Source organism: Mirounga leonina, unplaced genomic scaffold (assembly GCF_011800145.1).
Source record: "Mirounga leonina isolate KUSES-001 unplaced genomic scaffold, KU_Mleo_1.0 Mir_171, whole genome shotgun sequence".
Lineage (NCBI taxonomy): Eukaryota > Metazoa > Chordata > Mammalia > Carnivora > Phocidae > Mirounga > Mirounga leonina.
In genome coordinates this window covers 2,076,925-2,088,403 of record NW_023270436.1, presented here as the reverse complement: position 1 = coordinate 2,088,403, position 11,479 = coordinate 2,076,925, and the positions used below count along the sequence as shown (strand labels likewise).

The following is an 11,479-nucleotide window of genomic DNA, read 5'->3' as shown; positions in this document are numbered from 1 at the left end:
GGGGGGGGCCGCGGCCGACGGTGAGGTGGCGGCGAGCGGCGCGAAGTCCCGGCGCGGAGGGATCCTGCGTGGGGCGGCGGTTGGCGGCGCGGCGGCGGCCGGGTGCGCGGGCTCTCGTGCGGCCGCCGCGGTGGGCCTGGTGAGGCGGGGCGCCGGGGGCCGCGGTGCGTGGGCTCGGGGTGGCGTGCCGTTGGAGGGGCGCCGGGGGCGGGGGGCGGGCCCCGGCAGTGCGGGGGCCTCTGCCGAGGTCGGCGACGTCGCCGGGGCTCGGGGGCTTCCTGTCTGGGCGCCGCCTGGGTCGAAGGGCTCCCTCCGGGACGGCGCAGGGCGGGGGGGCGCCCCCGGTGTGGGGAGCACCGTCCGGGTTGGGGTGAGGTCGTTCCTGGGCGGTGCTAAGGGTCAGGGGCGTTGCTGGGCGCTGCCCGGGGCCGCGGGGGCTCCCGGGGGACGGCAGCTTGAACGGCGTCGTTTCTGGCGGGGACGACGGGACGCGGCGCCTCGGAGTCTCATTGAGGGTGACCGTGGAGTTTGTCGCCCATCGGGGCACCCGAGGTGGGAGGGATACAGCCGGGAACGCCGCTGGACCGGGCAGCCCTCCGCTCCGGGCCCGCGTACCGCACCTGCGCGTGGTTGCGGGCGTCTTGGGTGATGGGAGCACCACCTGCAGGCCCGCTGGCGTGAGCTGTGGACCCGCTGGGTCGGGAGTGGGGGCCGCCTCTGTCCAGCAAGTTCCGGGTGTTGCCGCAGAGAAATCCCGTTTTGAGAGCGGCGCTGTGGAGACGCTGGGGGTGGCGGCTCAGCTTATCATCGCTGCTTTAGAAAGCAACCCAAACCTCCCGATCCTGCGAGCCCCCCCGCCCCCCCGTGCCGGGCTGGGTGCCGGGACCGAACCAGGGCTAGCAGCCTAGCGTGCAGGTGTGCGGGAGGAGGAAGGGAGCCCCCGCACGGTGTGGGAGCTGCTGTAAGGCAGCGGGAAGAGAGGGGCACGTTGGCTGGCAAAGGCTGTCCCCCGCTGCAAGGTGGCCCGTTCTGCGCACGTCAGCAGGAGACCCGAGCGTGTTCGCCAGCAGGTCCCGTGTGCCCGCGAGGTGTGTGTGGCTGTCGTCCGAACACGGCAGCGTACATGCACACAACTTCAAAGTGGCGCTAAAGATTCGTTCTAACGTGCTGGCACTTCGGCAGATCACGTTCTGAACCTGCTCTGGAAGCTGCGGCGTCAGAGTCCGATTGTGTAGGGTTTTGCGATTCGGCGAGTCCACGCGTTTGCTTCTAATCCTGTAGAACGGAATAGGAAGTCGGCGAGGTCTCTCACTGTTGGAGAACGTCATTAGCTTTGTCTCTAGGAGGGTCCTCATCGAACAAAAAATTTTAGAAGCTGTGAAGACTGAGAAAAGATGAAGACCTGACTTAAAGTGACCTTAAATGTAAATGATGTCGCAGGCTGCCTCTCGGTATTTAGAACCTTCAGTGGTCTCTCGTCGCATGGAAGGTGGAATCCGCTCTCCCCCCTGTTGCCTGCGAGGCCCTGCGCATTCTGCTGCACCAGCTCTCCTTCCTTAGTGCGCTGCGGCCACGCAGGGCATCTTCCAGCCTCACAGGCGGGCCGCACTCTCCACACTTGGCTTTTTTCTGGAAGCCTGGTACCATGTGCCTGCCGCTTCCTGATCTCTTGCATCTGTTTAAGTGATGGCTTCACAGGAGGCCGACTTCAGTACGTAGATTAGTTCCTGCTTGCCTTTCTGTAGGAACATCCTGCTTATTTCCTTCATTAAACTTTTAAAAACTCGTAGGTACAATTTTATCGCCTTTCCCCCTAGGGCTAAGATGTGTTGAATGCTCACTGTGTGCCAAGCACTTTATAAGCCCATCATGTGTGTTCTCACTTGAACCGCATGCTGGACCTGCGTGGTGGGTTATTAAAACTCCGTTTCACAAACAGAGACGTGAATCTCAGGTTACGTCCCTGCTGTGAAGGAGTCGCGTTCGGGCAGACTAGCTCTGAGGTCCCCACCCTGCGTGACCTGACGACAAGGCTTTCTGCTCTGGTGGGGCTGGGGGGTGCATCCACTTTATGCATGGTGGTCTCTCTGATCCTAACATGGGCCCTGGCTCCCAGCCACTTACACTGTGGTGTTGAGATGGCGAGCGCTGTGCGGTCCAAAGGAGTACGAGCAACAGAGGAGGCATTGGGAGAGCAGGGGCTCCGTCCTTTTTCTTTAGAGGCCCAGTGGATGGTCGTGCCGCTCACCAAGAATGAAACTGTGGGACGTAAATGGTGTGCTGTAGAGAGAGGTTTGGGTGTGTAAGCTGCACGTGGCGCTGTGGGAGGACTCGGGAGGATGCGGTGGGCACGTGGAAGAGTTAGGGAAATGGGCCTGACCTCAAACAAGCGGCACGGGCCCAGCTTCATAGATACATACCCACGAGTGGAAGAGCTAGTCACCGGCCCTCCGACGTCTCTTTAACAGTTTTTCCAAAGTTTGGTTGAGATAGTAATTCAACAAAAAATGGAAGTCTATATTAAAACAAGTCTTGCACTTTAGCCCTGCCACCCAGCACACCGCCCAGTGCACAGTAAGGACTTGTGTTTGTTGAAGGCAGGGGTATTGCCTTCAACTCTGTTAGGAGAGGCTAGAAAAATAGGTGCTGATTCAGGAGCTTACTGTGGAATCTTCAATACATCTAAAGGGAACATTGTAGAAACCGTCAAACGTAGTTGTGTGTGTTGTGTTGTCTTTACAACTGTTTCCCCTTGAGGAAGAAGAATGACTGGGCGAGCCAGAGCCAGAGCCAGAGGACGGGCCCGGGGGCAGGAGACGGTGCAGCACGTGGGGGCCGCTGCGGTAAGTGCTCTACCTTTCACCTACACAACGTGTACCCGAAAAACAAAAACCTGCTATGTCTTTCTCAGCTTAGGCTGTTGAAGATAAGTTTAAAAACTGTCCTGTGAAGGACATAGGAGCCGAACAAGGATGATCCTGTTTTATTTCCTGAGCATCTGAAGAGCTGGTTCTTTAGTTAGTGACTCTTCTTTTTTTTTTTTAAGTTTTAGTGACATTCAGTTAACATATAGTGTAGTATTAGTTTCAGAGGTAGAGTTCAGTGATTGATCACTTGTGTATCACACCCAGTGCTCATCACATCACATGCCCTCCTTCATGCCCATCCCCCAGTTAGTGACCCTTCTTGAAGAAACTTCTTTATAGGAATACGATACTTGGTTACCAACGTAGGTCAGTTCTGTTTGAATGTCTTAGACTTGTTGAAGACTGTCTCCTCTGACCTGTGGCCTTTTGACATGAAAAGCATGCTGTTTGTTTGCATCTGTCGCCGTAGAGTCAGCAGCCTGGCTACGTCCAGCCCAGGCCTCAGCAGCCGGCAGCAGAAGGGGAATTAGTTGGCCGTGGACGACAGAGAGGAGCAGTAGGAGCAGCAGCCAAGTCCCAAGGTGAAGGGGGAGTAAAAAGACGTCATGTGCGAGTGCAGTAGTAGATGGGAGATGGTAGCCGGGGTCCAGAGTCGCTATAGGGGGTCCCGGCAGTCCTTCAGGAAGAACAGGCCCTCTCTCGGCTCTGCAGCCTGTACTTAAGGAAGGTGCCACAGGATTTCTTTTCTCCTTGGAAGTGAAAAAGGATATTCTTGCCAGGGCCCTGTGTTCGCTCTGAGAGCGATTAAGTTCTAAACTGAGCATATGCGTGCTTATTCATTAGTCATTATTCATTATTCATTTCGTCACAAGCTGGATTGTCTTTAACGTTTGTAACTTTGGTTTCCTTTGTGTTGTACCGGCTCGCCCTGTTTCTTGAGTGCAAAAACCAAGGCCAAAATTAGGACCGCTGGTGAGGTCAGAACACCAGTTCTGATTCCAAAAATTGTGTTTTTTCTGTGCTTTGTTACAAACATGAAGTATTTGGATGCTTGATGTAAGGTTTTTCTACAGTTCCATTTGGTTTTGATACAGGAAACACCCCTATACACACGGGGAATTAATGTAAGGACACGGCTTTCCAGCTGGGATGGGCGTGGGAAACTAGTGTGGAGGCGGCCGGATGGCAAGGAGACAGAGCTGCTTTACTCCTTGCGCTACGTTCCCACCTCCTCAGGTGTCTCATCACAGCCGGTGACGTCCAGTCCATGAACAGTAGAGGATGAATCTAAGGTCTTAGGGCGGTGTAAGCTGTGCTGTGACCACTGCTGGGCACCCTGGAAACTTCCTGAAATGACAGCGGGCCAGTCTCTCCGCGCACAGAGCGCTCTTGGAAAACCCACCCACCATGTCCAGCAGCCGGGGGGAGAGTGGACAAGGGAGATGAAGGCTGTTGCTGTTTGTGCTGCACCATTTTATTTTTTGCCATTTTACAAACGCTGGCAGTTGGAAAACATGCTGCTCCCCGTGGGCTTGTAGAGGTGTACCAGCTTTTGGATGGCATCTTGTCCCACGTAGCAGCCGCAATGGTACCATTCACTAGTAGGTCCCCTCATGGGAATGCAGCCATCAGACTGGGAGGGTGCTGACTGTTCTGCTCGGTGCCCACCCTGCAAACACCTGAGCGTTAGGAGTCACAACCGCTGTCCTGTATCCGTAGAGCGTCCCTGCACCAGCTGCGCTCCATCATACGAACCAAGTGGTAGAACAGCATTAGCTTCGTATCTTTAATGAATACACGTGATTGTATATGCTTTTGTATAGACAAGTTTGCGGAAAAACATCAGTTACTAGTGCTGCTTTTGAAGAGTCAGTTAGGGCTAGAGGGTCTTTTTATCCAATTATGACTTTTTTTTTTCCCCCAAACAAGTTGTGTTATTTTTCAAGATGTCTGATGAGAATTCAGTCATGGGCACTCATCTCTTTAAATGTATAGGATTTTACTCAGTTTCTTCTCTAATCTTAATACCTGAGTTTCTATGAAAGTCTATAAACTCTCATCTCTAAAAAGCTAGTATCTAACTTTATACGTAACAGTCACTATGAGGAATAAATAATACCTGGAATAACAAATGCAAGGCCCTATTTCACAACTTTTCACTGCTGTTGTAAGGAAGTATTTGTCATAAGTGTTCAAGTATCTACTAAATTTTAGAAACAGACAAGTTTAACAGATTTATTGTAAATGAGACCTCGCTTAGGACCGTGATTTTCATTCTTTAAATGGGGCATGGCTACGTGGAGGGCTCGTAAACAGCAGTAGCAACATCTGATTTGTGTTTTTAATCACTCCAGCAGCTACATGGGAAGGGAAATGCTAGGCCCACCTGGGAGATACTGCAGGTTGGTTCCAAACCAGTGCAATAAAGCAAAATCATAAAGCGAGTCAAATGAATTGTTCAGTTTCCCAGGGTATATAAAAGTTGACACCATACCATAGTCTATTAAGTGTGCGGTAACGTTATGTCTAAACGATGTACGTATTGCTGAGAAATGCTAACCGTTATTTGAGTTTTCGGCAAGTTGGAATTACTGATCACAGATCACCATAACAAATATAATAATGAAAAAGTTTGAAATGGTGTGAGAATCGCCAAAATGTAACACAAATGAAATAAGCAGATGTTGGAAAAATGGTACCAGTAGACTTGTTTACCACAGGGTTGCCACAAATCTTCAGTTGTAAAAACTGCAGTATCTGTGAAGCACAATAAAGTGAGGTATCCTTATAATTAGCAAGCTTTCCAATTTTATTCATTCTGAAACCTGTCCTCTTTACAGATTGACACGCAAACTTTGGCTAAGTATAAAAGTTGTGCTGTATGTAGAGGGAAACAGACTTCATCATTGTTTATATTCAGAAACTTACAGTCAGGTTTTTATATCCAGAACTGAATTTTAAGATAAATTCACATTTTTCAGGAAAAAAGCCTCTTTGACCTGTTATTGTTACCAGCTTGGATTCAGTATGCCTGGCTTGTGTTAGTATAGTTAATCACCCAAGGCCAAGGCTACTTTAAATTGAAAGTCTCTGGGATAAAAAAACTCAAGGGAAACAGAACAGCTCTATATTTAAAAGACTTTTAAATAGAGCCTCTGACTATCCTGAGGTATAAGAACCAACACATTTAACAACACCTTTAAAGGGCTTTTATAAATTACATTTTCATGTAAGACTTACATGCCTGTGAAGTTCATCAGTTTTTCAGGTAAGGAAGGTGAAGCTCACGTTAGAGTAACTTGCTTCCAGAATATATCAGGAACCAATATTTTGTTCAAGCCGCTGTTCCTTCTCTAACGAAGAAGTCCAGAAGTTGGCAATTCGGGGCTAGTCCTGGCATTTGTGGTTAGAAGAAAACTGGGCTTTTCAGTCGTTTTGTTCTTTTGTCCCGACTTCTGTCATTGAGACTTAGGTTTGGTGATCACATCCAGATTCCAGGCAAGATCGGCAGGGCAAGGGGTCCAGAGGACATAAACGCTGGCTACTGACTCCCTCTCAAGGCACTTTCCCAGAGGGTGATCCAGTAACTTCTGGTAAATCTCTTAGGCCGTCCTTACCTGCAGGGAAGGTGGAATTCTAGTCCATTAGGTACATGACTCTAAAAAAACCTATTTTTAAAAAGAAGACTGAGAGATTGGGAAGTCCACTAAAGTCTCTGGTACTTGAGGTATGGTCCCCGTTAACTGAAGGCTACAATTGTAATGCCAGACGACAAAACCCATCTTCATTCTTTGGCCCACATCATACTGTTGACAGGAGGTACTTCGTATGTTGTACAAATTGAAGGATTTAATAATTCTGGAAATCCCACTAGGCCATGTGTATGGTGGCCATGGGGTACGCACAGGACGATCCCATCTGTCCTTAAGGGAATTAGTGGGGAAATGACACTCTAGACATTTGCACATTAAAACCTGTGAACCACCAATTGCTACAGCGATAAGTGCGTCATAAAACCATGAAAAACACTGCTGTTTAGGCTCTTACTTAGGTTGTTATCAGAACTTAGCAGTACAGAGTAATGGTTTCCCAGTCAACAAGCGTGCTCCTGAGGTCTTGAATCCCGGGCCCAGTTGTCTTCGTTTTTTACAGGGATATATGTCTTACAGGGGAGCAACTGAGTTTGGCTGGGGCAGTGGCAAGAGGGCTTTCTAGAAGTCATAGCTAAGGTCCTCTGTTTGGCCAGCAGATACATAAAACGTTCTGATGGAATTCCTGTATGTTATCTGTAGCACCTCTGTAGCTTTCGGGTTTCATGTACTTTGGGAATTAATTTCATCATTCTTTATTTCATGTTTCATGTGACGTAGGGTATCTTTTTTTTTTTTTTTAAGAGCTCCAGATATCTGCTGGATTTCAGGAGTTATCGTTAGCAGAGAGAGGAGGTCGTCGTAGAGACTTTCATGATCTTGGTGTGAATACAAGACAGAACCTTGACCATGTTAAAGAATCAAAAACAGGTGGGTTAATTATGAAGAATGCAGTTTCCTGGGATTACTGTTCCAGTACGCAGGACACTGAATTGAAGCCCTTTACTTCACGTATTTACTTGTATGATGCAGTAGTAGGAAGAAAAGGCACATTTGGTCAGGATCCTGCATGGCTTTTCCATTTCCCTCTCTCGGCTTTGATGAAATAGGTTATTAGTGTCTTCAGCTGCACTGAAATGTTTTACTAAGTGTTACGTAACTTTTTTCTTTTAAAACTTTTTGCCATAGAGAGATTTGGTTGGTTCTGTTGTAAATTACTTGGTCTAAGGAGGATTTATTCCTAAACAAATGCTTGTAGCAACTTACCTGGGTAGGATAGTCGTCCTCAAAGTCAGATATCTGAGAACTTCAGTGTCATATCCTATTCCTAGCCTTTTGTTTACAGAACTGTGTCTGCCTTGTCATGGTAGGAAAGATTTCAGGGAAGAATAAACTCGTTATTGCATTAATGAAACATGACTCGCTTTTACAGGTTCTTCAGGTATTATAGTAAGGCTGAGCACTAACCATTTTCGATTGACGTCCCGTCCCCAGTGGGCCTTATATCAGTATCACATTGACTATAACCCGCTGATGGAAGCCAGAAGACTCCGCTCAGCTCTTCTTTTTCAACATGAAGATTTAATTGGAAGGTGTCATGCTTTTGATGGAACAATACTATTTTTACCTAAAAGACTACAGCACAAGGTTATTTTAAAATGTTGGGTTGGGGAGAGGGTGATGAAGGATTTCCACTTCAGAGCAGAACTGCCACAATGTAGGGTAGCTTTTAGAGAAACTCCAGTGGTCTTCTGTCTTATAGTGTGTATAATGAACCCAGAGGGGACTTTGGTATTATGGTTTCATTTTCAAATCTACCTGAATAACTTGATGACAAATATAATATGGGCCCGTAAACACTCTTCTCATAGTCATTCTTTTTTTAATTTAAAACTTCCCCATACTTTTCATTGCTGACTTACTAGCAGGAATTACGTAATTGGGATTATTAGTTTCTTTTAACAATTAAATGTTTGGTTTTCCACTCCTCTGGCTCAGGTTACTGAAGTGTTTAGTCAGACCCGAAATGGAGAGCATGTGAGGATAACAATCACCTTAACAAATGAACTCCCACCTACATCACCAACTTGTTTGCAGTTCTATAATATTATTTTCAGGAGGTATGTTAGTGTTTTCTTAACATTTTACTAAGAAAATTGAAAACCTAGAGAAGAATTGAAAGACCGGTGTGGTGAGTCCCCGTGCATTAGAGATACTTACCAGTATTTACTCCTCTCTTCTGACCTTTCAATTTCTAGGCTCTTGAAGATCATGAATTTACAGCAAATTGGACGGAATTACTATAACCCAAGTGACCCAATCGATATTCCAAATCATAGGTTTGTATGAAATGGAAGCTTTCTGTTCCTTAGGCATAATTACAGACTTTGAAAGCGATGCTCTAATTTGAAATAATCAAATTTATTACTGTGGCTATTAATGGTACCAATCATATTAAGTAAACATTTAACTTAAAGGAGACATCCTAGAATACTTGGATTTAAAAAAAGTCACATGCTGTTCATCTGTCACTAGGGAAGCGTGAAGAGTTGTCCAACACTAAGTTTGTATTTGCTCTTGGGGAACAAAATTTATGAGCTAATGAAGATTGTTTCAGAAGTTCCTATAGTGTATCCAAGTGCAGCACACACAGTTTTTAGGTTTATTATAATAACTACAGATGCTTTCAGTTAGACTGGCAACTTTTTCAAGTCTTACCAACATAAAAAATCATTGAATAAAGTTAGTGTATTCAAAGTGGAACTTAAATTATTATACTATAAAATAATGTTCATTGTTGAGGATCTTAAAAAGAGGGATCTTTATCTGGACCCATGTAAAACCTAGAAATAACTAAACTTACTCAATTCGAAAACTTTTGTACTTTAGACGTAGTTAATAAAGGAGAATAACACAACTTGATATACACAGAACATGTTAGTGTCTTTCGTAGGGGTCACTTCATAGCTCTCATTCTGTTTGACAGGTTGGTGATCTGGCCTGGCTTCACCACCTCTATTCTTCAGTACGAGAACAACATCATGCTTTGCACTGACGTCAGTCATAAAGTCCTTCGCAGTGAAACCGTGTTAGATTTCATGTTCAACTTATATCATCAAACGGAAGAACATAAATTTCAAGAACAAGTTTCTAAAGAACTAATAGGTCTAATTGTTCTTACCAAGTAAGACTGCTTTTTAAAATACGAAATAATCATTTTGCAAGTCTTAAGATCCTGTAGCTTTCTATTCCATCCTGTTAGAAAGTAGGGTTTATGGTGGAGGAGTGGAAATAGCATGAAAACGGGGAAAGGGTGTTTGTGACCTTTCTCAAGACGCAAGTTGTCAGGGGGAGAATGCTCCTTTGAAAAGGACAAAGATCTAATGACTTCTTTTTGTTTTATTTTCTAGTAGTTCTTTATTCACTCCCCCCCCCCCCAATCTAGCATGGTCTTTAAGAAATTTTCCCTTTCTACTCCTGTGACGTCATACATTACTAAGTGATCTGGAGGTTTATTTTTTAGAGACTACATACTGTATCTAGCCTCCTCTTAATACCCTTTCTACCATTCTAATCAAATACTAATAAATCTCAACCGTTCCACAGATATAACAATAAGACCTACAGAGTAGATGATATTGACTGGGACCAGAATCCAAAGAGTACCTTTAAGAAAGCAGATGGTTCTGAAGTCAGTTTCTTAGAGTACTACAGGAAGGTAAGAAGGTCATGTTGGCTTTATCTTTTTCATGTGAAGTATTTAGGCCTTAGGAAAAATGAACTATTTTCAGTAGGATTTTCTTATACACAGGGAACAACTTGCTTTGGAAACTGTATATAAATGTATTTATTAAGGCAATCATAGCATAGTTTAGCTCATTATCACACGAGGAGTGCTTGGTCCTGTTTCCTTTTTCCCAGTAGAATGAAAGCTTGTATTTGATTTTAAGCTTGCAGAGGACAAACAGGGTCACTGGTAATGAACAATACAAGTTTACTGTACTGACCTGTATTCTGTAATGAACACTTCTTTAACTTCACCTAGGGGTGGGGGTTAAAGATAGCTACATCCCCAGTTACCAGTTCTGCTAAATCTGCATATGGGTCAACTCTGTTTTTATTCTTTATTTAAATTCAATTTAGTTAACATATACTGTATTATTAGTTTCGAGGGTAGAATTTAGTGATTCATCAGTTGCGTATAACACCCAGTGCTCATTACATCACATGCCCTCCTTAATGCCCCTCACCTAATTACCCATCTCCCCACCTGCTTCCCGTCTAACAACCTTCAGTTTGTTTCCTGTAGTTAAGAGAGTCTCTTATGGTTTGTCTTCCTCTCTGATTTCATCTTATTTTAAAATTTTCCTTCCTGTCCTCTATGTTCATCTGTTTTGTTTCTTAAATTTCACGTATGAGTGGAACCATATGGTATTTGTCTTTCCCTGACTGACTTATTTCACTTAGCATGATACTCTCTAGTTCTATTCATGTCGTTGCAAATGGCAAGATTTCATTTTTTGATGGTTGAGGTAATATTCCATTGTATATATGAACCACATCTTTATCCATTCATCTGTCGGTGGACACCTGGGCTCTTTCCACAGTTTGGCTATTGTGGACATTGCCGCTATGAACATTAGGGTGCAGGTGCACCCTGGGATCCCTACATTTGTATCTTTGGGGTAAATACCCAGTAGTGCAATTGCTGGGTCATCGGGTAGTTCTATTATTTTTTGAGCAGCCTCCATACTGTTTTCCAGAGCGGCTGCACCAGCTTGCATTCCCACCAACAGTGAATGTAAGAGGGTTCCCCTTTCTCCGCATCCTCACCACCATATGTCTTTTTCTGAGTGGTGAATTTTAGCCATTCTGAGTGGTGTAAGGTGGTATCTCATTGAGGTTTTGATTTGGATTTCCCTGATGCCGAGCGATGTTGAGCACTTTTTCATGTGTCTGTTGGCCATTTGGATGTCTTCTTTGCAGAAATGTCTGTTCATGGCTTCTGCCCATTTCTTGACT

The 11,479-nt window shown here is 45.5% G+C and overlaps 1 protein-coding gene across 1 annotated transcript in view; it reads left to right on the top strand.

Moving 5' to 3' along the window:
• The first annotated feature begins 2,632 nt into the window (after positions 1–2,632).
• The window catches only part of PIWIL1 (piwi like RNA-mediated gene silencing 1), a 31,443-nt gene continuing 22,596 nt past the window's right edge, over positions 2,633–11,479 (top strand). The window contains exons 1-8 of the mRNA XM_035016813.1: positions 2,633–2,843; positions 3,337–3,448; positions 7,262–7,387; positions 7,890–8,104; positions 8,456–8,577; positions 8,716–8,796; positions 9,444–9,641; positions 10,064–10,175. Coding sequence (XP_034872704.1) covers positions 2,766–2,843; positions 3,337–3,448; positions 7,262–7,387; positions 7,890–8,104; positions 8,456–8,577; positions 8,716–8,796; positions 9,444–9,641; positions 10,064–10,175 — 1,044 coding nt within the window. The 5' untranslated portion in view covers positions 2,633–2,765. The remainder of the gene's footprint in view (positions 2,844–3,336; positions 3,449–7,261; positions 7,388–7,889; positions 8,105–8,455; positions 8,578–8,715; positions 8,797–9,443; positions 9,642–10,063; positions 10,176–11,479) is intronic.